This window comes from Rhinichthys klamathensis, unplaced genomic scaffold, assembly GCF_029890125.1.
Source record: "Rhinichthys klamathensis goyatoka isolate OS25496 unplaced genomic scaffold, OSU_Roscu_1.1 h1tg000161l_1, whole genome shotgun sequence".
NCBI lineage: Eukaryota > Metazoa > Chordata > Actinopteri > Cypriniformes > Leuciscidae > Rhinichthys > Rhinichthys klamathensis.
Genome location: NW_026606695.1, coordinates 4,020,289 through 4,046,949, shown reverse-complemented (window position 1 = coordinate 4,046,949; position 26,661 = coordinate 4,020,289). Strand labels below are relative to the sequence as shown.

General features: G+C 41.2%; 3 protein-coding genes across 4 annotated transcripts; 2 read left to right on the top strand and 1 right to left on the bottom strand.

Moving 5' to 3' along the window:
• The first annotated feature begins 80 nt into the window (after positions 1-80).
• Positions 81-16,125, top strand: slc1a2a (solute carrier family 1 member 2a). Its single transcript, XM_056259037.1, has 11 exons — positions 81-397; positions 2,095-2,234; positions 3,181-3,333; positions 3,948-4,198; positions 4,353-4,488; positions 4,592-4,718; positions 5,423-5,656; positions 5,819-6,013; positions 7,483-7,617; positions 7,837-8,053; positions 15,145-16,125. Exons 2-11 carry the CDS (start codon positions 2,105-2,107, stop codon positions 15,214-15,216), a joined length of 1,650 nt encoding a protein of 549 aa, XP_056115012.1. The 5' UTR covers positions 81-397; positions 2,095-2,104; the 3' UTR covers positions 15,217-16,125.
• A 1,519-nt stretch (positions 16,126-17,644) lies between these two features.
• On the bottom strand, positions 17,645-22,817 carry cd44a (CD44 molecule (Indian blood group) a). Its single transcript, XM_056259040.1, has 8 exons — positions 22,659-22,817; positions 21,101-21,266; positions 20,830-20,969; positions 20,675-20,746; positions 19,269-19,664; positions 18,669-18,722; positions 18,487-18,565; positions 17,645-18,385 (listed from the first exon to the last, which is right to left on the bottom strand). Exons 1-8 carry the CDS (start codon positions 22,726-22,728, stop codon positions 18,190-18,192), a joined length of 1,173 nt encoding a protein of 390 aa, XP_056115015.1. The 5' UTR covers positions 22,729-22,817; the 3' UTR covers positions 17,645-18,189.
• Positions 22,818-23,995: 1,178 nt separating this feature from the next.
• Positions 23,996-26,342, top strand: apip (APAF1 interacting protein). 2 transcript variants are annotated; one of them, XM_056259042.1, is made up of 7 exons: positions 23,996-24,168; positions 24,293-24,393; positions 24,988-25,036; positions 25,138-25,255; positions 25,334-25,469; positions 25,643-25,810; positions 25,897-26,342. In XM_056259042.1, the coding sequence occupies exons 1-7, from the start codon at positions 24,115-24,117 to the stop codon at positions 25,994-25,996; spliced, it is 726 nt and encodes a 241-aa protein (XP_056115017.1). In that variant the 5' UTR covers positions 23,996-24,114; the 3' UTR covers positions 25,997-26,342. The 2 variants fall into 2 exon arrangements, with proteins under 2 accessions (XP_056115017.1, XP_056115016.1); XM_056259041.1 differs by having other exon boundaries at positions 24,248-24,393.
• The last annotated feature ends 319 nt before the right edge of the window (positions 26,343-26,661 follow it).

Genomic DNA, 26,661 nt, shown 5'->3' with positions numbered 1-26,661 from the left:
TCTCAAGCATATTAGCTGCTACTTACACATAATCTGGGTGTTAGACTCCTCCTTCATGTTGCCCCACGGAGCCCTGAGCAGCACCTCTTTGCCCATTTCACTAGTACCAATGGTGGGATAAGATCAATTCAAAGACAGAGGATTGTGCGTGGAATCTCCTATCCGTCAATTTGATTGATCTTGCAAGGAAGAGTTGCTGATTGCATCAGAGCTATCACTTATTGCACTGCTATCCACCTGGTGCTTTGAGTTTTTGATTGACATTTCTAATGACCTGGACCGGATTTCCTGATGGATAAACTGTAGACAGTATTTCATTCAAAGGAATTTCTATAGGCCATGGCTGTCTAGCAAGCTGCTGTGAAACTCTTCCCTTTTAGTAACTGCACTACAACAGGTAAGATGGATGATGAAAAGTCTCTCAGGATCATCTTGCTTGTCCTTGCAATGTTGTTATTTTTATTTTACAACTTTTGAATAGCGTTACCCTGGTGAATTTTGTGCTTAATTCGGTCTGCAAAGTTTTTTTTTTGCTAAACTTTTATAAGACTGTGTATGTTTCCAGCAAATAAAAAATCAACAAAGTCAACAACGTCAGTAGAAAATGCATGTACGATATATGCCTTTAATATTGTTGCTTGACCTTGATTGCCTTAAATGAACTGATTTCTAAAAAGATCCAAATGAGAATCACTTAATCTCTAAATAACCTGCAGACAAACTCTTTTTGTCACTCACCTCAGACTTCATGTCAGTGCGAACTAATATAGTCACACACACACACACAAATATATATGTATATATAGCCTATACACACACAGTATGTTTTTAATTTGCTTTCACACAATAGGGCAAATTTAAAGTCTCAGTCTTATCAGAATGCTATTCTCAGAACTAATAATTACCAATCAAAACTTTTGGAATTTTTATAATTTAATAATTTAAAGAAGTCAAATGCTATTATTTACAGTGTGAAACCAAAACTCACTCACGCATTGACTTTTGCTACATACTCTCAACTGTTGTGCAACACAATTATTGCTGTGCTCGAATGGCTAAAATTAACCAATCGCCAGGCTTTTATCTCATTAGGACTGAAGCTGTGTGTATCACACAGTCTTTGATTTCTTTGGCATCATTCAGCTTTTCAATCTTGTTCAGATGAGCCGGATTCCAGCTACTTTGAGAGTTCACAATGTACACAAACAGCTTTAGCTTTTGTGTTTCTTTTCTGATTTGGTAGATGTTTTTTTGTTGCATGTGTATTAGCAATTTTTCTTTGCATTTCCTTACATCTTTCCATGCAGGTAATGATAATTGAATAGTACTGGTCCAAAGATGGCCTTTGAGATCCATATAGGCCAATCAATGGTCATCCTGTTGCAATATACTGTTGTTGCATGTATGCGCATAAGTACTGCAAGCCTATGGTTATGTAACCAAACAAGGTTATCTCTGTTGGAGAGGAGAGCTGACTTCTTAGAGCCTTTTAATCCAGACCAGAGTAAAGCTAAACATCTCTCGTGTCATGTGACATGACATGACCACCTGAAGTAGTTGGTATTCAGCTGGTAGACAACAGTAAATGTGATGAAACAATGACAGGCATGTTAGTCATATTCCCAGAAAACCCAGTACTGCTGATGTGATCCCCTCACTTCCCAAAATCCTCAAATTCTCAAGATCCTCAAATCATTGTCCAAAATATGTCATGGTCAGACCTGGACAGATAACATTATATTTGTATTTGCATTCCACTCTGTGGTCTATGGACATCGATTGCATCTGTACAATACGTGCAGTTGTAAGATGTACAAAACGAAATGTAAGATATGAACGCAAGATATATTACACAACATTGCCATTCTGTGTCAATGTGTCTGCAGCACATCTCATACACAAACATATTTTGGTCCCACAAACTGACACCAACAACAATTTGTATCTATGACAATGAATTCATTTAGCTTCAAGTGATAATTTCATGATGGACTTGATTTCACAAGTGTAGCTCACACTGTGTACTAGAGCGTCTTGATTAGATCATTTATATTGACATACTTAACTGTCTGCTCCACTTCTTCCGTCTACCAGTGCCAACAAAATGCAGAAGCAAGTGGAGATCAGAATGCATGAGAATCATTTGGACCCTCCTACAACACCTGAAGAGCCCATGTGTGGAGGCTTATGTGGCAAACTCAGGAAGAACTTGCTACTTACGCTCACAATCCTTGGCAAGTTACTTTAGCATTTTTGTTATTTTAACAATTTGCTAATGGAAAAACACTTGTTACTGTTTGTGGTAAAATATGCATGCATATGATCATTATAATTACCGGAAAGCTTTCACATGCAATATGGCCATGCAGCCATCCATTTATTAGACTCAGTTTTTTAATTAAAGCACTATGTTAAAACACTATTACTCCATGATACTCATCAGACAATATGTTTAATAGATTTGAATTAACACATTATGCAGCAGTTAATTGTTAAACAATATTTTTGTTTGTTTTCCCATAGGAATGTATAGACATCCTTAAAACAAGATGCATTTTTCTGTAACAATTATTATGTAACAATTATTTTACACTGACTTTCTGACCCAAGGCGTCATACATGTGACGCTTTGTACATTTCGTTGAAATCTTACGCACATGGCATCCTTTAGCATCAATATGAGACGCAGAACCCAAGGCGTCATACAGGTGACGTCTAAATCCGACGCACATGGCATCGTTTAGCGTGAATATGAGACGCAGAACCCAAGGCGTCATAACCGTACCCTACCCCAGACCTAAACCTACCCATAACAGTGCGTGTTATATTGACGCTAAAGGATGCCATGTGCGTAAGATTTCGACGAAATGTCATATGGCGTCACCTATATGACGCCAAAGGATGAGAATGCGTTGGACATGCTTATTAAGAGGGACTTTGCCATGGTTTTGTTGTTGTTGTTTGTATGTGACATCAAAGTGCACTCACACTAGTTGGCTGAGTGGTTTATCTTGGATAAATTAAATCTCAGAATCTTATTCAATGGTACTTTTATCGGCGTTCAAGAAACAATTGTGTTCTGATATTGTTATACTTCACAAGAGGTTCAATATTATTTCTCATTGAAATGTCTAATTTCTGTACCCTGATGTTCACTGTGATTTTCTGTGTCTACCTCAGGTGTGATAGCAGGTTCAGTAGTTGGTATGCTACTGCGGTACGCATCACCACTCCCCGCTGATGTCATTATGGTCATTGCCTTCCCGGGTGACATTCTCATGAGGATGTTAAAAATGGTGATTTTGCCTCTGATCATCTCAAGTTTGATCACAGGTACTGTTATACGCTTTGCTAAACACCTCCAACAATGCCATCATTGTAAAAAAATAATACCTTTTTTTTTTTTTTTTTTTTGCTATGTATATGCTGGTAAACCAGCATAAATATAGCTGCATCAGCAATGTGATATTGATATATTGACCATTAATATGCGTATTTATCTCAAAGACCATCAGCAATGAATTCAGACACAGAAATAACCTGCATGCAATGACTTTGGAGTCAAAGTAATAACCACAATGTTACAGCTTTTATAATAGCTTTTACAATTTGAATTATGGAATATCTACAGAAGTGGTGATTTTGTGGAAGTCTTTTTTTTTTCAACTTTCTTTGTAATTCAGTATAAGATCAAATAAAATAAAAAAGCATGCCTATTAAATTTAGGGCGGATCAGTTTCAGTGGTATATGAGCAGAACATGTTTAGACATGTTAGCAAAAAAAAAGTAAATAAAAAATTCAAAACATTCCAAATTTGTTACTCATTCACTAATCACAGAGAATAATTATAAATCTGAGAAACTTTTGCCTATAACTTTTAGTAAAACTGCCTTGTGAAAATGCAACTAGTATCAGTAGCAAAAAAAAAATGTAATTTATTTTGTAGGATTAGCAGGGTTGGATGCCAAGTCCAGTGGTCGTTTGGGCACAAGGGCCATGGTGTACTACATGTCTACCACCGTCATCGCAGCTGTGCTTGGGGTGATCTTGGTGCTCCTCATCCACCCCGGTAACCCCAAACTGAAGGCAAACCTGGGTGAAGGGAAAAAGAATGATGAAGTGTCCAGTTTAGATGCCTTGTTTGATCTCATCAGAAATCTGTTTCCAGAAAATCTTGTTCAGGCTTGTTTCCAGCAGGTGTGTGTATCCAATGTGCTTTTGACTTCATATTATTTTATTAATTTAATACTTTATTTTTGTAACTCTTTCATCTGTTATTTCTCATTAGTCATCATTAATATACGGTGACGGAATTATTAATAATAAACAGTTCTTCAATCTCTTTATGTAGATCCAGACTGTTACTAACAAAGTAGAAGTAGCTCCTCCTCCAGTTCCAACTCGATTTGGACGAAATTCTACCAAGGGTGCAGCAAAATATGTGATCAAGAAGTCTCTTCAATTCAAGAGCGGCATGAATGTGTTAGGTATTAGATGGCTTTGATTCCATGATATATTCATGAAAGTGTCGTTTGTATATATATAGTCATGTACTTCACATTAACATGGTGGCATTGTGTGTTTCTCTAGGTATCATTGGGTTCTTTGTGGCATTCGGCATTTGTATGGGAAAGATGGGAGAAAAGGCCAAGCTGATGCTCGATTTCTTCAACGTTCTCAACGAGATCGTTATGAAGCTTGTCGGCATGATCATGTGGTCAGCTTTTATGATTGTTAATGAGTAAAGTTTACATGATGTCCATGTTCTACCTTTAGTAGTCCATTTGACTGATTTATTAACTGACATATATAAATGTTATGCTCACCAAGGCTGCATTTATATGATAACAAATACAGTAAAACAATGATATTGTGAAATATTATTACAATTTAAAAGAAGTGTTTTCTATTTGAATATATTTTAAAATGTAATGTATTGCTGTTATGGTAAAGCTGAATTTACAGCATCATTACTCCAGTCGTCAGTGTCACATGATCCTTCAGAAATCATTCTAATATGCTGCTCAAAACACATTTCTTATTATTATCAATGTCAAAAACAGTCAAAAACAATATTTTTGTGGAAACCGTGATGCATTTTTAAAAAAGATTTTTTGATTAATAGAAAGTTTAAAAGAACAGCATTTATTTGAAGCAGAATTTTTTTGCTACATAATGTAAATGTCTTTATTGTCACATTTGTTTAATAGTGCTTTAATAGTGTTTAATTTAATGCGTCCTAGCTTGCTGAAGAAAAGTACTCATTTATTTTTGAGAAATCTTACTGAACAGTAGTGTTAACCTTTAACTCTATTTGAACTGACTTTCTGTCTCAGTTTGTTTCCTGTTCAATTACTGATTCATCTGTTATTTTAACACAGTCTCATCCCAAGTTTGCTGCACGTCTCTGTCTTGTAACAGGTATTCCCCCGTTGGTATTGCGTGTCTGATCTGTGGGAAGATTATTTCAATTAATGATCTGGAGGTGGTGGCCAGGCAGCTTGGAATGTACATGGTCACTGTCATCGTTGGACTTTTCATTCACGGAGCCATTTTCCTTCCCTTAATATATTTTGTTTTTGTTCGGAAAAACCCATATACATTCTTCATGGGAATTTTCCAGGCTTGGGTCACCGCTTTAGGAACAGCTTCTAGGTAAATAATATAACTTTTCCTCTAGTTGTGCCATGGTTTTACCTTTGAGAATTTTTAGACACATCGAGTTAAAGAGAGGGAAGGCTATTGTTTCATTTGGCATCTTCAGAAATTGAATAATGGCAAGAGTAAATCGGAAATCTTGATATGCCTCTTTTGTAGTGCTGGGACATTACCTGTCACTTTCCGCTGTCTGGAGGAAAATCTGGGCATTGACAAGAGAGTCACTCGATTTGTATTACCTGTTGGAGCAACGATCAACATGGACGGTACAGCGCTTTATGAGGCAGTAGCGGCCATCTTTATTGCCCAGATGAATGGAATAGAACTTGATCCTGGTCAGATAGTGACAGTCAGGTAAGACCAAACGTCTAGACACAGAAATGCATGTAAATATGTGCTTTACACCATAGACCAATTTCGAGCCGACGTCACCGTTACGTCACGGCACTAGCTGGAGGCAAAACAAAGGGAAAACTGGAGGCGGCCAATACAAACCAGCACAGATTCGGCTACATAATAAGGAGCTTAAATTATTATTATTATTATTAAATGTCATCTTGTTGTGTTGTTGGGTGCAAGAATCGATGCAAAATGAATATGCTGCATCTGGAATTTTTATTTTTTCTAGAAAATATTCACTTCATTAAAATTGCACCATATATGTCACTCTTTACATTGTCTTCTTCTTGGCGCTGGCTAGGCAGAACTGCGGATCGTACCACACAAGTCTTGTACATGACCATTCAGCACATAGTTATAGGCATCTAAAGATTTATATGCCCTCAGTTTCTTTTTCCGCTCTGTTTCTCTATCAGGTAACGTTAGGTGTAGATGTCAGGCCACTCAACCGGAGGTAGCGTTAGCGTTAATCCTGTCAGATCGTCCATCCATTGAGTGAGCGTCTACGGGTCAGCCAATCTGGTTCCGTCCGTTAAAATTAACTTTTGCAAATAACAATCGCGGCCCTGGACAGTGAGTGACCTTACACATTAAGATAAAATTGGATTTTGTCCAGTTATTGTTAAAAACAAGCTAACAAAACTTGCAAACTAACGTTAGGGAAGCGGCCAGAGGGATCGTTCTGCCTCCACCTAAGCTCCGCCCACAAAAAACGTCACCATGTTTACTAACTGAAAAGGGTTCCATTATTCACTTAAATGAAAATTCAATCATGGTTTTCTCATCCTCATGTTGTTCCAAACCTGTTTACCGCCTTTTTGTCTGTGGAACAAAAACTGAAAATTCTTGCCATACAACATTTTTAGTGATCATGTCTGCAAGCAACTGGTTCATTGAAAAGAATCAGCTCAAAATAGTGATTCCTTTTATGAGTTGGACTGATCCGGTTCTTGAGAACTCTTTGTGGCACCCTTCCTGAGAACTCGATCTAGTAACAGCGCTTAACAACAACCCATCAGTGGGATGATTATTAGTAAATGAAGACTTAAATTTCAGTGTGTCTGTCATATACAGCTATCATATTGTTTTTAGAAGGCTTGGGAATATATATTGTAGTATATTTTATAGCTTTACAGATGTGGTCACCATGACCTGTTGCTATATAGCTGTTTGAAGATTCTTTGAAACTTCTCTTGAGTTCCACAGAAAAGACAAATCACATGCAGAGTATGAGTTTGGATTGACATGAAGGTGAATAAATATTGACAGAATTTACATTTTTAGGACAATTTAGGGACCTTTAGTGGTCTGCACGCTACTTGTTTGAAACAAATGTTGATAAAATCCCATGAATGAGAGCCAAGTGATGTATTATTCTTAAAGTTTGCAACTAATCAAATGAAAAATGTATGTTTTGTTTGTAGCCTTACAGCGACTCTCGCTAGCGTAGGAGCAGCCAGTATTCCCAGTGCTGGTCTGGTGACGATGCTTCTGATCTTGACAGCTGTGGGACTACCGACTCAAGACATCAGTTTACTGGTAGCAGTCGACTGGTTACTGTAAGTTAAATCAATCTCTTTCCCTGCTGATTTAGTGGTACACAAATTTTAGCTCAAGGATTAGTTGTCAATCAAAAAGTATCTCCAGTTCAAGATTTAGTGTCATGGCATGTTTAACCATTTGCTTTGCATGTTGATACAAGCCCTAATGGCATTTGGAGTCGTTTAGCCTGGAGAGATGTGGTACCTTTCTTTGTTTCCTCCTGCTTTATCAAACAGGGACCGTTTCCGAACATCAGTCAATGTCGTTGGTGACTCGTACGGGGCGGGAATCGTGTACCACCTCTCCAAAGATGAGCTCGACCTATTTGATGCGCAGCAAAGGCCAGATGACTTTGAGATGGCCAAGACACAATCTTTTTTTGAGAATAACACTAACCACGGTGTATATACATCTCACAACTCCTATCAGCCGGTCCAGATAGATGACTGCAAGGTACATTTCACTCTCACAGACATAGAAACCTGTATGTAGATGCTTTTATTTCTTTCCCCGACATTGTATGTATCATTGTGATTTTTTTTTTTACACTTTTGTATTTTTTGATCATTCCTGATGTGAAGGCATAAGAAATGAAACAAAACGATAAAATAAATAAATATGGTTTATTTATTTGTTCTGGTACTCAGTGAAATAGCAGTTTTTGTGCAGGCTTTGTATATCCTTATCAGTATTGGGATATGATCTATTTTGGCAATGCGTGTGTACAGTTATGCATTTACATTTTTGTATTGTACTAATGCCAATCTGCCTTTGGCTGTTCTCAACAAAAAATGAAAGTGATTCAAAGCATTAATGCGCACCTCATTTTTACCATCTACATTTTGAGACGACAAAGGCTGCTATTTCATTCTTTCAAGCTGAATGTTTTTAAGCTTGACAGAAAAGTGATTGTTTGCATCAGTAAGAAAACGTACTCGGTTACTAACGTAACCTCGGTTCTCTCTAGAGAGGGAACGAGTACTGCGTAATAGCTTACGCTAGGGGAAAAACTCTTTTCCGCGAGATATTGAAGCCAAAAATTATCCTTAATTTTTTATTAATGTAAAACGCTTTGCAGCAGCAAGCAGACATAGGCGAAACAGCTCGCGCGCCTATTGGTTGCTCTGCAGCAAATGCAGCAGCCTATCGAGAGAGACTCTGCGTGACGTAATGACCAATGGGGGCAATTCGCGCCCATATCGTCACGTCCCGCCAGAAGGGGCGTGGTCTCACCCTATAAATATGCTCGTTAGGCTGATACAAGCTGGTTTTTATCACTGAAGCGAACCAGAGCGTATACCAAGCACGGCAAGATACGCAGTACTCGTTCCCTCTCTAGAGAGAACTGAGGTTACGTTAGTAACCGAGTACGTTCTCTTACGAGAGTATCTCTCGTACTGCGTAATCGCTTACGCTAGGGGAACACAATGCAACACGCCGTGCGTACAGGGATCCAACACCAAAGTCCCGGGGGCCGAAGCCCAGGGCTCATGTAGTGCATAATCACCATAAACTCACATAGAGTGTAGGAAGAGAGGCTGGAAGCGTCATTCCCTATAAAAAAGCACCCAGCGGGGCTATTATATGACAATAAAACGCGCAGCCAGGGTGAAAGCTTTCAGCCTGATCTGGGTGGCCATACGTGTGTCAACACTCATGGGGCTGCAGTAAACTCAGCATCTGGGCCGCACAGCGGGGCAGATAGCACTGAATTTTAGACCGCCAAAAGCTTAGCTTGTAAGGCGGGTACCTCCAGGTTATAGTATTTTATAAATGTAGACGGCGAGGCCCAGCCCGCGGCCGTACAGATATCTTGCAGGGAAACCCCGCTCGACCATGCCCACGAAGAGGCCACGCCTCTCGTGGAGTGCGCCCTGACACCCAAGGGGCACTGTAGGCCCTTCGCAGAGTAAGCGAGCGCAATGGCATCCACTATCCATCTGGATAGGCTCTGTTTTGAGGCAGCGAGTCCCTTGGAACGCCCGCCAAACAAAACAAAAAGCTGCTCCGTCTGTCTGAAAACAGACGAGCGTGACACATAAGCTCTCAATGCCCTGACGGGGCAAAGGAGACTCGCATCCTCCTCCTCACTGAGAACCGGAAGGGCGGACAGGGAAATTACCTGGGCCCTGAACGGTGTATTGAGGGATTTCGGGACATACCCGTGCTTTGGTTTGAGAATGACCTTCGAGTCATTAGGCCCAAACTCCATACACGACGCGCTTACTGAAAGCGCCTGTAAGTCCCCTATGCGCTTCACTGAAGCGAGAGCCATGAGAAACACTGTTTTGAACGACAGGTGTTTCATGTCCACCAGCTGGATTGGCTCGAACGGGGCGCCTTTCATGGCCTCCAGGACCGTGGAAAGGTCCCACGTCGGGACTGAAGGGGGCCTGGGAGGGTTCAGCCTCCGAGCTCCCCTAAGGAAACGCACGACTAAGTCGTTTTTCCCCAGCGACTGGCCAGACACCGGTTTTGCAAACGTTGCTATGGCCGCCACATATACTTTGAGCGTGGATGGGGTCCTGCCCTTATCCAGTAGCTCTTGAAGGAAGGAAAGCACTTCCGAAACCCCGCATTCCACAGGTGAAAAGCTCTGGGCTTGACACCATGCAGAGAAAACAGACCATTTCGAGGAGTAGAGCCGCCTGGTAGACGTAGCTCTAGCCTGCGCGATCGTGTTTAACACTCCTTCTGGGAGGCTAGCGGGTACCCGTTGATGGCCCATGCGTGCAGGGACCACAACTCCGGGCGAGGGTGCCAAATCGAGCCCTCCGCCTGAGAGAGGAGGTCTCTCCTCAATGGTACAGGCCATTGGGCAGTGCTGGTCAGCTGCATCAGGGCAGGGAACCACGTCTGGTTTGTCCAGAGCGGAGCTACGAGCAGCACTGGGCATCCGTTCTCCCTGATTCGTTCCAACACCTGAGGCAGGAGCGAGACAGGAGGAAAAGCATATAGGGGGCAGCGGGGCCAAACATGAGCCAGCGCGTCCTTGCTTTTCGAGAAAAACTCCGGGCAATGAGCGTTTTCGTGGGACGCGAATAGGTCCACCTGTGCTCTGCCGAACGTTTTCCACAGCAGCTGGACCGTCTGCGGGTGCAGCGACCATTCCCCTGCTGGAACATTGTTCCTGGACAGTCTGTCTGGTCCCACATTCAGGTGACCAGGCACGTGCGCTGCTCTCAGTGAGAGCAGGTTGTGCTGAGCCCAGACCAGGAGGCGTTCCGTCAGCCTGTGAAGGTTTCGTGACCTGACGCCGCCCTGGCGATTTATGTATGCCACCACTGACATGTTGTCCGACCGGACCAAGACGTGGTGGCCTGTTACCTGGGGACAAAAACGCCGTAGCGCTTTGTCGACTGCTATCATCTCCAAGCAGTTTATGTGAAGGAGCTTTTCCCGTTCTGACCACAGGCCAGCTAGCGGTCTGCCCTCGAGCAGCGCTCCCCACCCCGAGGTGGAGGCGTCCGTAGACACCACCTTCACACTCGAAGCGGTCCCCAGACTCACACCTGACTGATACCAGTCGGTTATTTTCCAAGGTTCCAGAGCTGAAACACACTGAAGGTCGACCCTGAGGCGAAACAGACCCGCTGTCCATTCTGCAGTGGGCGCATGCGGAGCAAGCCCAACTGGAGTACAGAGGCTGCTGAGGCCATCAGCCCCAGCATTTTCTGAAACCTTTTGAGCGGAACTATCGCGCCGTGGCGGAAGGATTTCGCGCCGCGCTGAATATTTAGCCCGCGCTCTGGTGACAGGCGTGCTGTCATGGACAGCGAGTCCAACACGGTTCCCAGAAAGGAAATTCTCTGACTGGGAGACAGTGAGCTCTTCGCCCAATTGACTGTGAGGCCCAGCTCCTCGAGGTGCTCGAGTAATGCGGCCCTGTGTTCTATGAGCTCCGATCGTGATCGAGCTAGAATCAGCCAATCGTCCAAGTAGTTCAGGACTCGCATGCCCTGAAGTCTCAGGGGTGCGAGCGCCGCGTCCATGCACTTCGTAAATGTACGAGGTGCTAGGGACAGGCCGAACAGCAGGACTGTGTATTGATATGCCTGGCCCCCGAAAGCGAATCTCAAGAATCGCCTGTGATGGGACGCCATTTGTATTTGGAAATAGGCGTCTTTCAGATCTATTGACATAAACCAGTCCCCGTGGCGCACTTGCGCGAGGATTTTCCTGGTCGTAAGCATTCTGAACTGGCGCTTCACAAGCGCTCTGTTCAGCTGTCGCAGATCTAAAATGGGTCTGAGACCTCCATCTTTTTTCGGTACCAGAAAATATCTGCTGTGTAGGCCCCCTTTGCTCTGAGTTTGAGATAAAGGTTCTATAGCACCTTTGCTCAGTAGTTTCGCTATCTCGGCTCGAAGTAGATGAGATACTTCGTTTTCCACCGTCGTCTCGACGCGCGCCGTATAACGGCGGGGACGTCGAGCGAACTGTAGCGAATAGCCTCTATTTATAGTGTTCAGCACCCATTCTGATACCCCAGGAAGCTGTGCCCACACTTTCGCGTGAATAGCTAGGGGTAGAATGAGATCTGGGCTCTGGCCGAGACATAGTGACGGCAAGAGAGCTCCGGTGTGCTGTAACGCAGACACTGTGTTTACAGTGTGTGAGGCGGGGGGCGCGCCGATCGCGGCGGGCAGCCTGGCCGCGCTCAAAACCCTTATAGCAGTTTGCTGAGGGAGAGAGAGCGGGGCGAGCCCCGTGGGGCTTAACATGTCTGTGAGTGAATGTGGGCGCAGGACAGCGGGCACATTTACTGCACTGAAAAACACCGTCGGCCTGAGCTGACTGAATGCGTGTTGGTTTCGTTTTTACAGAACCCGTGGGACATGTGGTGTGTAGTGTTTGTGGGCACTGAGACGTAGGCACATTCACTACATTTAGTGCACAATCGACATGAGGCGATTTTGTTTGTGCGAGCCCTGCATATTTGCGGGCTGTGTTTGTGTGTAGAAATGAGCCCTGGGTTGTAGGCATTTTCAATACACTCATAACACCATCGGCTGTGGCCGGAATACCAGAAAATACACCATTTATGTGATTTATCTGGGTTGCCGTGGGAACAGCATTTGTGTGCAGGCAAGCGGGCATGGTACTGGCTTGCTTACTGCAAAATACACTGGAACAGTCACATTTTCTGGAACTGAACGAGCGAAAATTTCAGTGGAAGTCTGGCCACGCGAGACTGAAACACCGTCGATTTCCTAGGAGGCTAGCCTAGGAAGACTTGTGTTGGTTTCGTTTTACAGAAACCGTGGTAGTGTTTGTGGGCACTGGGTTGTGGGCACATTTACTACATTTGATGCACAATTGACATGCGTCGATTTCATTTGTGCGAGCCCTGTACCGTGGCGGGCTGTGTTTGTGTGTAGAAATGAACACTGGGCTGTGAGCATTTTATTACACTTATAACACCATCGGCTGTGGCCGGAAAACCAGAAATACAATGATTACATGATTTTTCTGGGTCGCCGTGGAAACGGCCTTTATGTGCAGGCAAGCGGGCCGTGGTACCAGCTTGTTTACTGCAAAATACACTGGAACAGTCGCATTTTCTGGAACTGAACGAGCGAAAAGTTTTTGGTAGAAGTCTGGCCGCGGCGAGACTAAATTTTTATCTGCTGCGAGAGCCGGGATCGAACACGGGTCTCTCGCGTGAAAGCTACGGGTTCCGCCACTGGGCCACAGGGAGAACTACTCTAGTGCAAGCAGATAAGAGAGCGTCATCACAGTTTTGTGTGTGTCGGCGTTTGTATGCAGGTGTGCGTGTTATACAACAGGCTCATTGCTGCAATAATGACATTTTCAGCCGCTCAAACTAGGAGCTGAGAAATGTTTAAGAAATGGAGATTAGTCCGGCCTCGGCGGGGACTAAAACACACTCTTCTCTCATTTGCCGGTGACGCACGCCCATGGGGGGCGGGGTAGATTTCTTATAACGTAAAGAAAGCTAGCCGCGGTTTTAGGGCTCGCGGTCTTGATGCTGGCCCGTTTCCTTGACAACTCGCGGACAGAAGGCGGAGGTCCACAGAGCTCGCCTGTTGCGCGGCGGTTGCGCGGGCGCCTCCCAATCGAGGCCGATGCTTTCCACGGCCTGAGAGAGCAGACGCATCAGCTCAGTCTCAATGCCGGCTCTCTTACCAGTGGTCTGGCGGGAAACGCTAGCGGAGGGGAGATCCACGGGGCTCGCCCAATCCTCACTATCGGATGCCAGAAGAGAACACGCCTCGGTGGGTTCGTCAAACTCGTGGATGGACGCGGCGGCAGGCGGCGGCCGTTGTCCGTCAGTGAGCGACTCGAGCGAAGCCGGCGAAGCTGGCGGGCGAACCGGCGAGCTTTGGCGGGCTGGAGAGAGCTCGGGAGCGCGCGGCACCACGGCGGGCTGCGGTGAAGGCTCGGAGAATGATGCCAGGCGAGTCCTCAGAGTCACCATGGGCAAAAGCTCGCAATGAGGGCATCCGCCGTCAGCGAGCGCGAGAGCCGCGTGATCCTCACCCAGGCAGGAAACACAGATGACTTGCCGGTCTCCATCGCTGAGCGGGGCGCGGCACGAGCCACAGGAAGGCATCTTTAAAAAGACGCAGCTCTTTTGTGAGAGAAGTGTGAGTCGCGTCAAGTAAGCGAGCAAACACTCTCAACAGAGTAAATACACAGAGTATGAAAGGATATATAACGCCGGAAAGCGCAGCAGGTACGGCAGTTGAAGGCGGCGAGGCCAGCGACTCCAGAGCTCGTCCCGCTGAAAGGCTTGCTTCGACGGCGCGGCTTCTCACTCCGGATCCAGCGATGGGTGTGCTTCGCTGAAGAGGTAAAAATCAGCTTGTATCAGCCTAACGAGCATATTTATAGGGTGAGACCACGCCCCTTCTGGCGGGACGTGACGATATGGGCGCGAATTGCCCCCATTGGTCATTACGTCACGCAGAGTCTCTCTCGATAGGCTGCTGCATTTGCTGCAGAGCAACCAATAGGCGCGCAAGCTGTTTCGCCTATGTCTGCTTGCTGCTGCAAAGCGTTTTACATTAATAAAAAATTAAGGATAATTTTTGGCTTCAATATCTCGCGGAAAAGAGTTTTTCCCCTAGCGTAAGCTATTACGCAGTACGAGAGATACTCTCGTAAGAGAACTGCAGTGTTTGCCAATTTTTCACTGCACTTGAGTAGACATTTTGACCCTGTGTTTCAAAAATGCATAGGTCTGTGTGGTAGCACACGTGGCACTTTTAGAAGATTAGCTTTGGGCAGAGATTCACTGCAATAAGGAAAAAAAATGCAAAGTTTGTATATACAAAATATAATAATTCAAATGATTTTCTCTATCTGTATTCAGTCTTTCAGCATTCTGTAAGGAATCCCGCTGCAGCTAATTATTATCTGTCTTGTGGTGGGTACATTTCTGTGAATTTGGATATAAATTATACTGTTAAAATATCAGACTCTCTGCTCCAAACCATAAACAGTTTAGTTAGCACCGGTTAATGCATTTTGACTGTGCCTTGGTCCAACAGTTAGTTGTCCCTGATAATTGCTTTCAGGTAACCTTGGCCTCAAATGGTTCCCCTGCGGAGTTCTCACTTGTTGAGGAGGAACCATGGATACGCGAGTAACACAGCACACAGATCCAGCTCCGCCTTATCCTGAGTCCCACAAGCTTATCCTTTCTGGTGAAAACCAAATGCTAATTTTATACATATAAATAAACAATCAGAAGTTACCACAGAACTTTTCACATGCACAAGCACTGACTTTTGTATGACAATCTCAGTTCATTTGATTCACAAAGAGAAGAGAATGTAGCTCGAAAGTAGCTGGTGCTCGGAGTGGTTCAGCTGGTTCAGCCTCATACATAATTTTTCACACTCAAGGATTTTGATAGTTCTAGGCCTTGGGTTTGGCGATCGATCTGAAACCTGCTGCCTTAAGGCTACCACATAGAAGGATCACAATGGCTTGTCCAGCCTGGGACCCCAGACTGACCCTAGAGCACTACTAGTGGCAGGAGGAGAGAAGTGCAGTTTGTTTGCTGAAGATACCTTTGACTGGCTTGGCTTGGCTTAGGTGGATTAACCCTTGGTGGCGGCACTCCAGATCAGCCTCTTATAAGAGCTTACCAATGTACTTAGAGGTTCTGAAATAGTGGTTTGCCTCTAAATGCTGCCACTTATTTTTAGATGCCACCCGACGTAAATGCCACGTCAGCAATTACAGAGTGATTAGACATGAAGTTGAGTTGATTGGTGTTATCTGAAAGGAATGGTGGCTTTAATATCCTACATAGTGGACTGCATAAGAAGATATTCAGATATTTATGCGTGTTTTTGTTTGAGGGAAGGGACTTGCATGTGTGTAGGTTTTGTACGTATCTGTGTGCTTTGTTAAGTTTAGATTTATTTATGTATTTATTTGCTAAGTTGCAATCTTGCCTTGAAGACATCAACTGCAAACGGTGCAGCCAGAAGACTTTATGACATTAATATCAAATGCAATCCCATTTTCTTGGATCGTAGATCAATAATAGTGTTCTGCGTTCACACTGCAGGGGCTTAATGCTCAATTCCGATTTTTTGAAAAAATTCGATTTTTTTGCAATGCCGTTTATATTTCCAATTAAATGCGACCTTTTGTGATCTCCTGTGTGAACGTGAAATGACCCAGAAGTGACCCGCATGCAGAGTACTCAACGGTCAATTCCCGCCTACTTCAACGCAGAATTATGAATCGCATATCAATGACGTGCGGGTCGGATACATGTGACCTGGCCGTTCAGATTGAAGTCGCATTTCAAAAGATCGGATACATATCGGATTTGGACCACATACCCAAGTGGCTTGGGTCGCATTTGAAAAGATCGGATCTGTGTCGTTCAGACTGTCATGAAAAGATCAGATACAGGTCGCATAGGGGCAAAAAAATCGGAATTGGGTCGTTTCAGCCTGCAGTGTGAACGTAGCCTTTGATTCTCTGAGGAGCCATTTTGGATACTCAGATATTAAGTCCAGTTGAATGGATTCTATATACGTGCTGATAATAGAGGCTCTTATGTTGGTTGGTGCTCAGGTTGGTAGCATGTTATGAGATGACAGAATTGAGATTTACCATTAAATCTGCACCATTTAATTTAGTAGTTTTTAATTATTATAGCAACACAATAAACATTTCTCTGTTGCACCAGAATCTTAAAATGTTCTCATTAAAGTGCCTCCTTGCACTTTCTGTAAATAATTAAATACACATATATACATATGCTGTCATATTTTAGATATATTTTTCATGCAAACTTAAGTGTCGTATTTATTTCATCTCTTTTTTGTCTGTTGTTTTATAAAACAACGGCATTTCATGTATTCACTTGAGTATATTATTTTACTAGGTAGATTAGAGTGTAACAGGTTGTCTTAGTTATCACTATGTACCGTATACGCCACTTGGAACAGGTGGCTGTGAAACACTGACTGATGAATAAAAATGTATGTATGGACTGTAAGCATATTTTTCACTGTTATTTTGTCTCAAAATTTGTGTATTGTTAAACATTTTGTTAGGGATAATGACACTAGGGGAAAAAGTCAAATTACTAATAATTATAAACCAGGCTTGCTACAGATTTGACAGCCCTGTAGAGTGCAGATAAAATAAAGTGCAACCTACAGTAGATACAGTATCTGTAATATAAATGTGAGCACTGTTGCAATATCTGTTTAGGCAGGGCCTGACACATCTGGTACTGTGATGTATGGTATACATGTGACTATCCTACTATTTTTATTTGTGCAACTCTGTTTGGTTACAAAGACATTGTATACCTTTGTCTACCAAACTGTCCACTTTTTAATTTGTCTTTTTCCTCTATTTTTCTATGAAATACCTATAACAAATTGTAAATAAAGGCAATGCTTCTTGTCTCAAAGTGTTTCTTGTTTTTCTTCAATTTTCAAGTCTTTAGGCAATGGGTGTCAAATTAATTTTATTAAAATATGTAAATGCTTTTACTATCTGTAGATTTTATTGAAAGAAATGTGCTCTAAGCTGGCAAAATATGTCTTTATGGGTAATTTAATAAATGCAAAGATTTACAATTGCCTCATTGCAATACAAACTGGATATGGTATGGTAAACTCTATTTATAAAAGACAGGGCAATGTCTAACATTCAAAAATGCATAATTTCTCACACAGTACATAGTACTTACAAACAGATGAAAACCAGTACAAAATGTTTTCTCACCATATCATTCTTAATCGTCAGTCAATAAGAGATAATACGCATTTTCTATTATTGAAATAATACTTTAAAAAGGAAAAGAAATATTAAATGTAAAAAAAAAAACAATTCTGAAGCAACAAAATGGGAAAAAATTGCACTATTTTTTGAAAAACAAAGAAAAAGTAAAAAGTCATCAGTGCAAATAAAAGCGACAGCAGAGTTTTCAAACCTACACAGTATCCTTTTTTTTTACTATTTAAAGATACTTTTTATTTGGCATACTGTGTATTATTATTATTTTTATCTATTTTGAGAGCTTTATTTAAAGCTCAGGCTCTGGCAATGTTAGCCATTTCTCTCCATCAGCTTAATCTGTGTTACATTAAATACTCTTTCTCATGCTCATCCAGACAGGTAGCTGTAATGTCCTCTGTTTTACCATTCAGGGCCGTAACACTCATCAGTGCCACTATCTCCTGCTCTTTCTCTGACAATGGCAGTGTTTCTGTTTTACTGTAGTCTTTGTTGTGCTCCTCAGTCGTGATGTTTGTGCTCTGTCTCGGTCCATACCACCTAAGTAATGAGTTACATTCAGTAAACTAAAGCCAGGCTTCAATGTCTGATAATAGTAATGAATTTAGTGAAGAAGAAAAAAATCTAAGAAGTAAACTTACTTGTCTCTAGTGGCAATAGCAGCAAGTATGCATACAATGGCTCCAATAACCACACAGAATGCAAAGATTATCAACCAAGCTGCAAAGGAGAGAAACATTGTAAATTGACAGATTTACATTATGTCAGTTGAATAAAAAGTGAAGAAACTGATGGCATCTGCAGTGCTTTCACATGAACTTACTAGATGGTCCCTCCCCTTTTCTGGGTGATATTGGATGAAGGATTCGAACTTGACCTGCATTGAAGATACATTTGTAATGAGACATGATAACTCAAAATATTACGTATTACAAAATTGACCAACATATTTAAGCATCTAAGTTATGTACCACTTGATGATATTAAACATTAATGTCAATTAAAATGTAGCTTATTTATGTAATAATAATCAATGGCCAAACTAAATGTGCAAAGATGGATCTAAATCCGTTTGAAGCCTGTTTCCAGGTTAAAAAATGGGTCACACTTTATTTTATTTTGATGGTCCCTTTTGAACATTCTGTTGACTTTAAGTGACTTTGTAACTACATGTCAACTAACTTTCATTAGAGTAATAGTAGACTGTCTGCTTAATATCTGCTAACATTTTATTGCGATGGTCCCCAACAGACATTCGTCTGCCTATAAGTAAGTATATGTCAACCTAACAGTCTACTAATACTCGACACGTAGGACATGTGGGTGATTGATTGATCTGTTGATTGATCTGTTGAGGCAGAAACATGTTGGCCGAATATATAAGAGGGCTATGGTGTGGTGTGGATTTTGTGGGGACATTTACCTTCAGAACTGGTGTTCAAGTTTGAAGCCACGTTTTGAACCTCAAGTGTATCTTGTGTGGATTTTTTTTCAGCAGCCTCTATGGTAATCGACCTTACTGTGAATTGACTAGGCTCAGGCTCTGATGCTGATCCACTCCCCTCTGTATCAGGGAACAAAACACTGGGGGCAACAGAGGATGAGCTCGACTCAAAACTGGGCTTGTTTGCAGGCCCTTTAGTGTCCAAGGTAGGAACAGTAGAAGGTTTCATGTCCACATCAGGAAGAACTGTTCTGGGGACCTCCATGCCATCCAAAGGGGAAGTTTCTCTTTTTACTCTTCCCATTATCTCCTCCAAATATACTAGAAAACCCTCCGTCTTGACCTCTTTAAGAATGTCTTCATGTGGCTTTTCACCTTTGCAAGAAATCACATAAAATATTACGGTAGTCAAACAGCTTAAATATTTAAGTGATACATCAGTGTTTTGCATTGCTGTGCTTACACCAAAACAAAATAGAAGATTAGAAGGTCGCGTTTTATTAAAGGGATAGTTCACCCAAAAATGAAAATTAAGTCATTAATTACCCTCATGTTGTTCCAACCCCGTAAGACCTTCGTTCATCTTCGGAACACAAATGTAGATATTTGTGATTAAATTTGAGAGCTAGATCACTGCTACATAGGCTTCCTAAGGGAGTGAAACTTGACGGCCCAGAAAGTCATTGATGAAAATGTTTAAATATTCCATGTGACTACAGTGGCTCAACTCTAAGTTTATCAAGCGACGAGAATACTTTTTGTGCGGAAAAAAAAAAGTCACTTGGACTATTTAAACATTTTCTTCAATGACTTTCTGGGCCGTCAAGTTTCACTCCCTTAGGAAGCCTATGTAGCAGTGAGCCAGCTCTCAAATTTAATCCAAAATATCTTAATTTGTGTTCCGAAGATGAACGAAGGTCTTACGGGGTTGGAACAACATGAGGGTGAGTAATTAATGACTTAATTGTCATTTTTGGGTGAACTAACCCTTTAATGTTAAACTACGCAGATACTTTGCTATGTTAGTACAGAGTGAATGGTCAAACAATAATGAACACGTATTTACATCCTAAGTATTCAAGTCAAATCAAATCAAATCAGCAACTTTTTTTTGCTCCTCCTTCATTGTGGTACTGCAGGTGCGTAAAAATGTCTGAGGTCACAGAGATATGACTAATGTTCTGGATTAGGCGTGGTTGGATTATGAACAATGAAGTGTATGTCTGCTGTGAATATGTCTTGATTCTTCACAATACACACCCCTCAACTCAAAAGGTAAAGCTAATACACTAAGTCTAAGCAATCTAATTAAAAATGTCTTCAATAAAGTACAGTATATCAAAATCTAAATCGACGCACTGCACGGAATAAGAAAGGGAACTTACTTTCTGTGGCCGTGATTCCATTGGTTGCACCCTCAGAGTTACTTTTAACAGTATATTCACAGTTTGATGAATCTTTGAGAGAAGGAAAATGAAAAGTCAACTAGATATCTGTTTTTATATTGTTTCTCAAGACACTCCATTCTCTTTACACTTACCTGATGGGTTAAAACAGTAAACATCAGAAAGATATTCTGCTGCTTTAGGGTGGAAGGTGACCTCTGTGGAACTGGAGTCACAGTTTGGAGCATTAACGTGTGGGAGGAACGTGACATTTTGACCATCAATCCAGCCGTATCTAAACAAAGGTGTGGGGTTCATTAAAAAATAATAAGTACAGCCATTAGGCAAAATCAAAAGAAGTGCGTTTATGTCTGAACATGTTATTTAGCTCTAGGCTGGCTATTGTACTCAGAATGTTTTCTTTACCTGCATGTTCTCAAGCCTTTTTGGTAAGCTTCAATGATCTGTTCCTGTGTTGCCAGTTTGTAATCTAAACTCTGACACAATTCCAAAGACTGTTGGAAAGTCAGAGAGTAACGGCTGGTCCCCTCAACATGGAGAACACCAGCAAAGCTGCATCTGCCACTGTGACCTGTCGAAAAAGAAACTAATGTAAATATTCAAAGGCCGAAATCTGTATTTATGTATAAATTGTTTTCCATGTATAATCACACTAATGACTAGCTTGTAAATGAAGGCCAAATGTAGGCTCTGTGTGTGACGGATGAGCAATTTAGTATTATGTATCATTAGATGAATCTCTTAATGATTCATTGCATGTGCAGGCATGAGCACATCTGTAACATCTAGACCATCTGTAAGCCTTCGACTTTGTAAAGGACCTCTTGTTTTTGTTTCAAAATAACATGTTTAGACCAGCAAGTGATTTTAAAGAAATCAATTACTGGAACAACTGATATAGGCCTAGTGTGCCGAAGAGGGAATAAGTAAACACCAGGTATATTACTTGATGGTTCAAGATTGCTGTATGATCTTATAGGATTGCCAAAAATCGGCAAGATCATTCATCATTACAAATCACACTGGATCTAATAAACTTGGGTACGACATGTATGTAGACTGTACGCTGATGACACATATTAAATCGTAGGCTACGACGCAAGTTAGTATAGAAGTATAAAACGTCATCAGCAAGCACTAGTGGTAAACGAATTGAGCAAGATGAATCGCACTTTGGCAATTATGGTTTTTATGTGCGCTGAAATAAAAGAGGAAGCGAGAGAGGAGAATATGCGGTTATGGCTAGGGAAAAGAGGCCAACTTGGCATGCCAATTTTATAAATGGAGCTTGAGGTAAGTAGTTTTAAGTTTTAGCACCATGTCGGGTTGATCAGTACTCCATTTTATGTTGCATTTTTATTGGCTGGTCAGTAGACGTAGGTCGTAGCAGTAAACGCTGTGAGACGATCACTGTCAGAAATGTATCGCAGGCTATCTTTGGTCGAAAGACCTTGACAACAGACGTCTTTGAACCTCACTGTACTACTTAGGACCACCGTTTAGGAGTCACGACCACAGAAATGACCACGATTGGTCATCTTTCGTCTGGGACAGCCCAAAATCGTACAATGTATACCGGGCATAAAATAGGAGGAGATTAATAAACTCCTGAGTAAAGGAGATTATATTATTATATTGTATTATATGTACAATAAACTTAACAAGCCAGGGGCTGTATTACAGAAACATCATTACTCTGGAATCCTATCTTATCTTTAAGTATAGCGGTATCAGTTGAAACATGTTAGATCTTAATTTCATTCCAAAGATATGAAGTTTCTTTAATACAACCCAAGGCCGTTTTCCTAAACCATATCACAACATCTGAAATTTATCTACAAAGAATATTGTCAATGCACTAAAATCGTAAATATATCCTTATCTTGCCACTGTATGCGTCTTGACCAAGACTATGCCAGAGGCACCTCTGAGATCAATAAGTAACACATTTGCCATCACTCACCCTGAACCGGGGCTGCCTGAAGTAGTGCTGGTGATCCAGTAGCTAGTACCACAAGTAACAAAGTCCACATGGTCCGTACTGTGTCATGTGCTAACTGAAGGGAAGTATACCTGTTTCTTGGCCCTGAACTGGTTTGGTTCTTACAACGCTTTGATTCTCCTTTGTTGTCTCACCTCTTTTATATGCTCAGACAAAGGTACGCTACTTGGTGAGCAATGATGGGTGGTGCTATAAAGAACACACCCTCACTATTGTCTCTCACATTTCCCCTCTCTCTCTCTCTTCGTCTGTGCAGCCAGTATTAGCATACCAGACATCTTGAAACTCATAGAGTTTCATTGAGATCAATCGGTTTGTAAGTACATGTGTAGGCACTATTTTGTACTGCACTATTTACAGTTTCTATGATCTAAATAAAAGTATTAATATGTTCAAATTGCGTCTACATTCATATAAATTTAAAAAACACCAACAAGTAATTACTGTAATTACACAGTTGACCCTACATCTAATCCTGACCCTACCACAAACCTGTCCCTAACCTTCCACATCAGCAGCAAGTGTTTTGCAACATGAACAACATGATTTATAATGTATTTACATATAAAGACATTGGGACTAACTTAAATGCATGTCTGGATAAATGTGTTCTGTGCTTCTTCTCAAAATGAAAAGGCTGAGCAGTAGTAAATAAGCTAGTTTAGCCCCATGTATTATGTTGAGTCACTGCAAACATTACAGTGGTGTGGCTGACTCAGGTGTGTGAAAAATCACCTCGCCCCGTGTGTGCTGATACACGTTCACTTCCTGCTTCAAGTGCGGGAAGAAAGTAAAAGGAACTGAAGGTGGCTCATAGGGGGTTATCACGGGCCAGACCACTGCGGTTTTGGTTTTCATGTTGGAACTTGTGGATCTTAAATGGAATTTAAGAAACTACTGTATAATTTGACAATATTTCCTTGACATTTTATCAATGAATTTAATAAGAATCAGCATGCGTTTAAATGAAAATTCTAAAGAAACTAGTGACAAAAAGGAGATAAAATATGTTTTTGTTATTCCAGGAAATGGAATAACTGAGTAATCATTTGAGAAGACAATGAGCTGCATATTTTGCAAGTGGCCAATATCAAAATGACTGTGCCTAACTTGTGACATATGGGGATCAATAGAGTTCAGTTTAAACTATTATTATTCTAAACAAAATGGACTTGAAACTTGGAGCTATCATATCCTCATATTGTTTCAGATTGTCCGATAAAATAACTTTATTAAAATGTGTTTTTAGACATTTACCGACGTCCGGTTGGGAGTCTTTTATCTTTTAATCTGCACTTCCGCCTTCCGCTGTTGCACAAGAGTTTGCTTTGGGCTTGCGCCTTAAAGTAACAGAAATGTCGTAAATATCTTGAACTTCGAGAATTATTTTATACAGTCTTCTTTCAGGGTTTTAAGAATGTCGTCGGAAGTAAACACTGCACACGCGGAGAGCAACGGGAAGAAGATAGGGGTAAAACTATAAATTATGTTCTTGATCTTGGTGTTGTCATGATATAGCATAACGTTACTCGATATTGTTTGTGTCTCAGAAGCTTATAATGACCCTTCTTAACGAGACGACATTATCGTTTAAGGACCAGGAACATCCTCGTGTGCTCATCCCAGAGCTGTGCAGACTCTTCTATGAGTTGGGCTGGGTGACAGGAACCGGGGGAGGAATAAGCCTGCGGCATGGGTTAGTCAAGGCATCTTAGAGTAATAAAATCCACTGTGTTCGGCAATATGTACTTGCTTTTTGGGCCAGACAGTGACGTAAAAAAATGTCCACTGTAAAGAATGGTAAACAAATTCTTAGAAACTGACTCCTTAATATTCACGTGGTTAAGATCGTTTTTGCCTTATACCGTATTTAATGACGAATAAACATGATTTGCGGTGTAAAATGATAAATTGTATTATCTTATTAACCTCGACACAGCCTTGGGGGTCTGCAGAGTCTCTATGAAATAATTTCCTGTTTTGTTTTGTTTCCCCCTTGTATGAATTAGTTGGACCACGTGACGTGACTTTGATTTGGCAGACAAAAGTTTTTCTCTTTTCTTCTTTTAGGAAATAATCACAATATTATGCCAAACTATCTTATAATTTTTCTTTTCAAAATGTCATTCTTTTAATTTCTACATTATGATATCAGTGTGGTTGTATACTGTGATGTTTAGGACTTAATGCCTGCCAAAAATATTACAATTAATAATTAATAAATTTACTCATGTAATTAAATATGTATGGAATTCATTACACAGCATATAATAATTATTTCTTCTCCCAGTGAGCACATTTATATAGCTCCCTCAGGTGTTCAGAAGGAGAGAATACAAGTAAGGCTTTTTTTATTCATGAATCATGAGTCATGCACCACACATCAGTAGTTGTATAAAGAAATTACGCCAATAAACTATAATTTCACTCCTGTTTGTAGCCTGAGGACCTGTTTGTGTGTGACATTAATGAGAAGGACATCAGTTGTCCACCTCCACAGAAGAAGCTAAAGAAAAGTCAATGCACACCCCTCTTCATGAACGCCTACACTATGAGAGGTACGTGTCCACTCCACACACAGTGTTTTGTTCCAGTTCTGTACTGTATTTGGAATGCATTATCATTTTCTTTCACAGGAGCTCAGGCAGTTATCCATACACACTCAAAGTCTGCTGTCATGGCAACTCTCATATTTCCTGGCAAGGAATTCTGCATCACACATCAAGAGATGATCAAGGGGATTCGAAAAGGAAACTCCAACACAAACTACAGGTTGAACATCCTGCTAAGATGCTTCACTAGTCACTGATCCCACTCATGACAGTTTTACATGAGTAAAATGTAACGTGTTCTTGTCAAATAATACTAAATCTCAAAAAAGAACAGTTGTGTGAACGTCTAAAATCCTGCTTTTACTTTACTGTTTGTATGTGTTTTGGCCCCAGGTATGATGAATCTCTAGTTGTTCCAATTATTGAGAACACCCCAGAGGAGAAAGACCTGAAAGAGCGCATGGCCCGAGCCATGGACATGTACCCCGACTCCTGCGCTGTTCTCGTCCGCAGACACGGGGTCTACGTCTGGGGAGAGACCTGGGAGAAAGCAAAGACAATGTAAGCTACAAAATGAAATGCACACCTCATTTTGTGTATGTATACAACAATATGTATTTTTCTTTTAAATCTGTATTATTTTTCAGGTGTGAATGTTATGACTACTTATTTGACATAGCTGTTCAGATGAAACGGTGTGGCCTGGACCCTTCTGCTCTTCCCACTGAAGATAAAGGCATTGTTTAACACATTTGACTCTGTACAATTAACCAGTTACCATCATTCGTTTTTAAATGACAAATCCTCATTGCACATCGCACTGTTTTTTGAATATGTACAGTTCAGCATTTGCCATGTAATATTTATTTTACAAACAAAGTTAAATGTCTATTACCTGCAAACAGAATGAAATGTAAGAATGCAGATTAGAATGGCTAACATTCTGAAGCTAATGAGTGTCATTCTTTTTGTTTGGGTATTTTGATGCTTAGCAACAATGGCCTCATAATGTCATAATTAGCATTAATCTTGACAGCTGTATGTATAATGATATACATTGATATGCTAGTTATACATACACAGTAAAAACATGTACCGGTATTTGTGTTTTTTAATTCTTGTATTAATTTACATTGGGTCCACTCAAATGCATATGCTTAAATGATTATAAACACTACCATTCAATGTTTGGGGTAAGATTTTTTGGTCCCACTTTATTTTAAGTGGCTTTAAGTACTATGTACTTACATTGAAATTAATAATTTGATACAATGGATTTATTGTGTACATACATGTTTTTACATTGTACTTATATTTTGAAAATACCTGCATGTAATTACAGCTGTAATTAATTTATGTAATTACAGCTGTAATTACACTGTTGCCCCTTCCCTTTCACCTTAACCCACCCT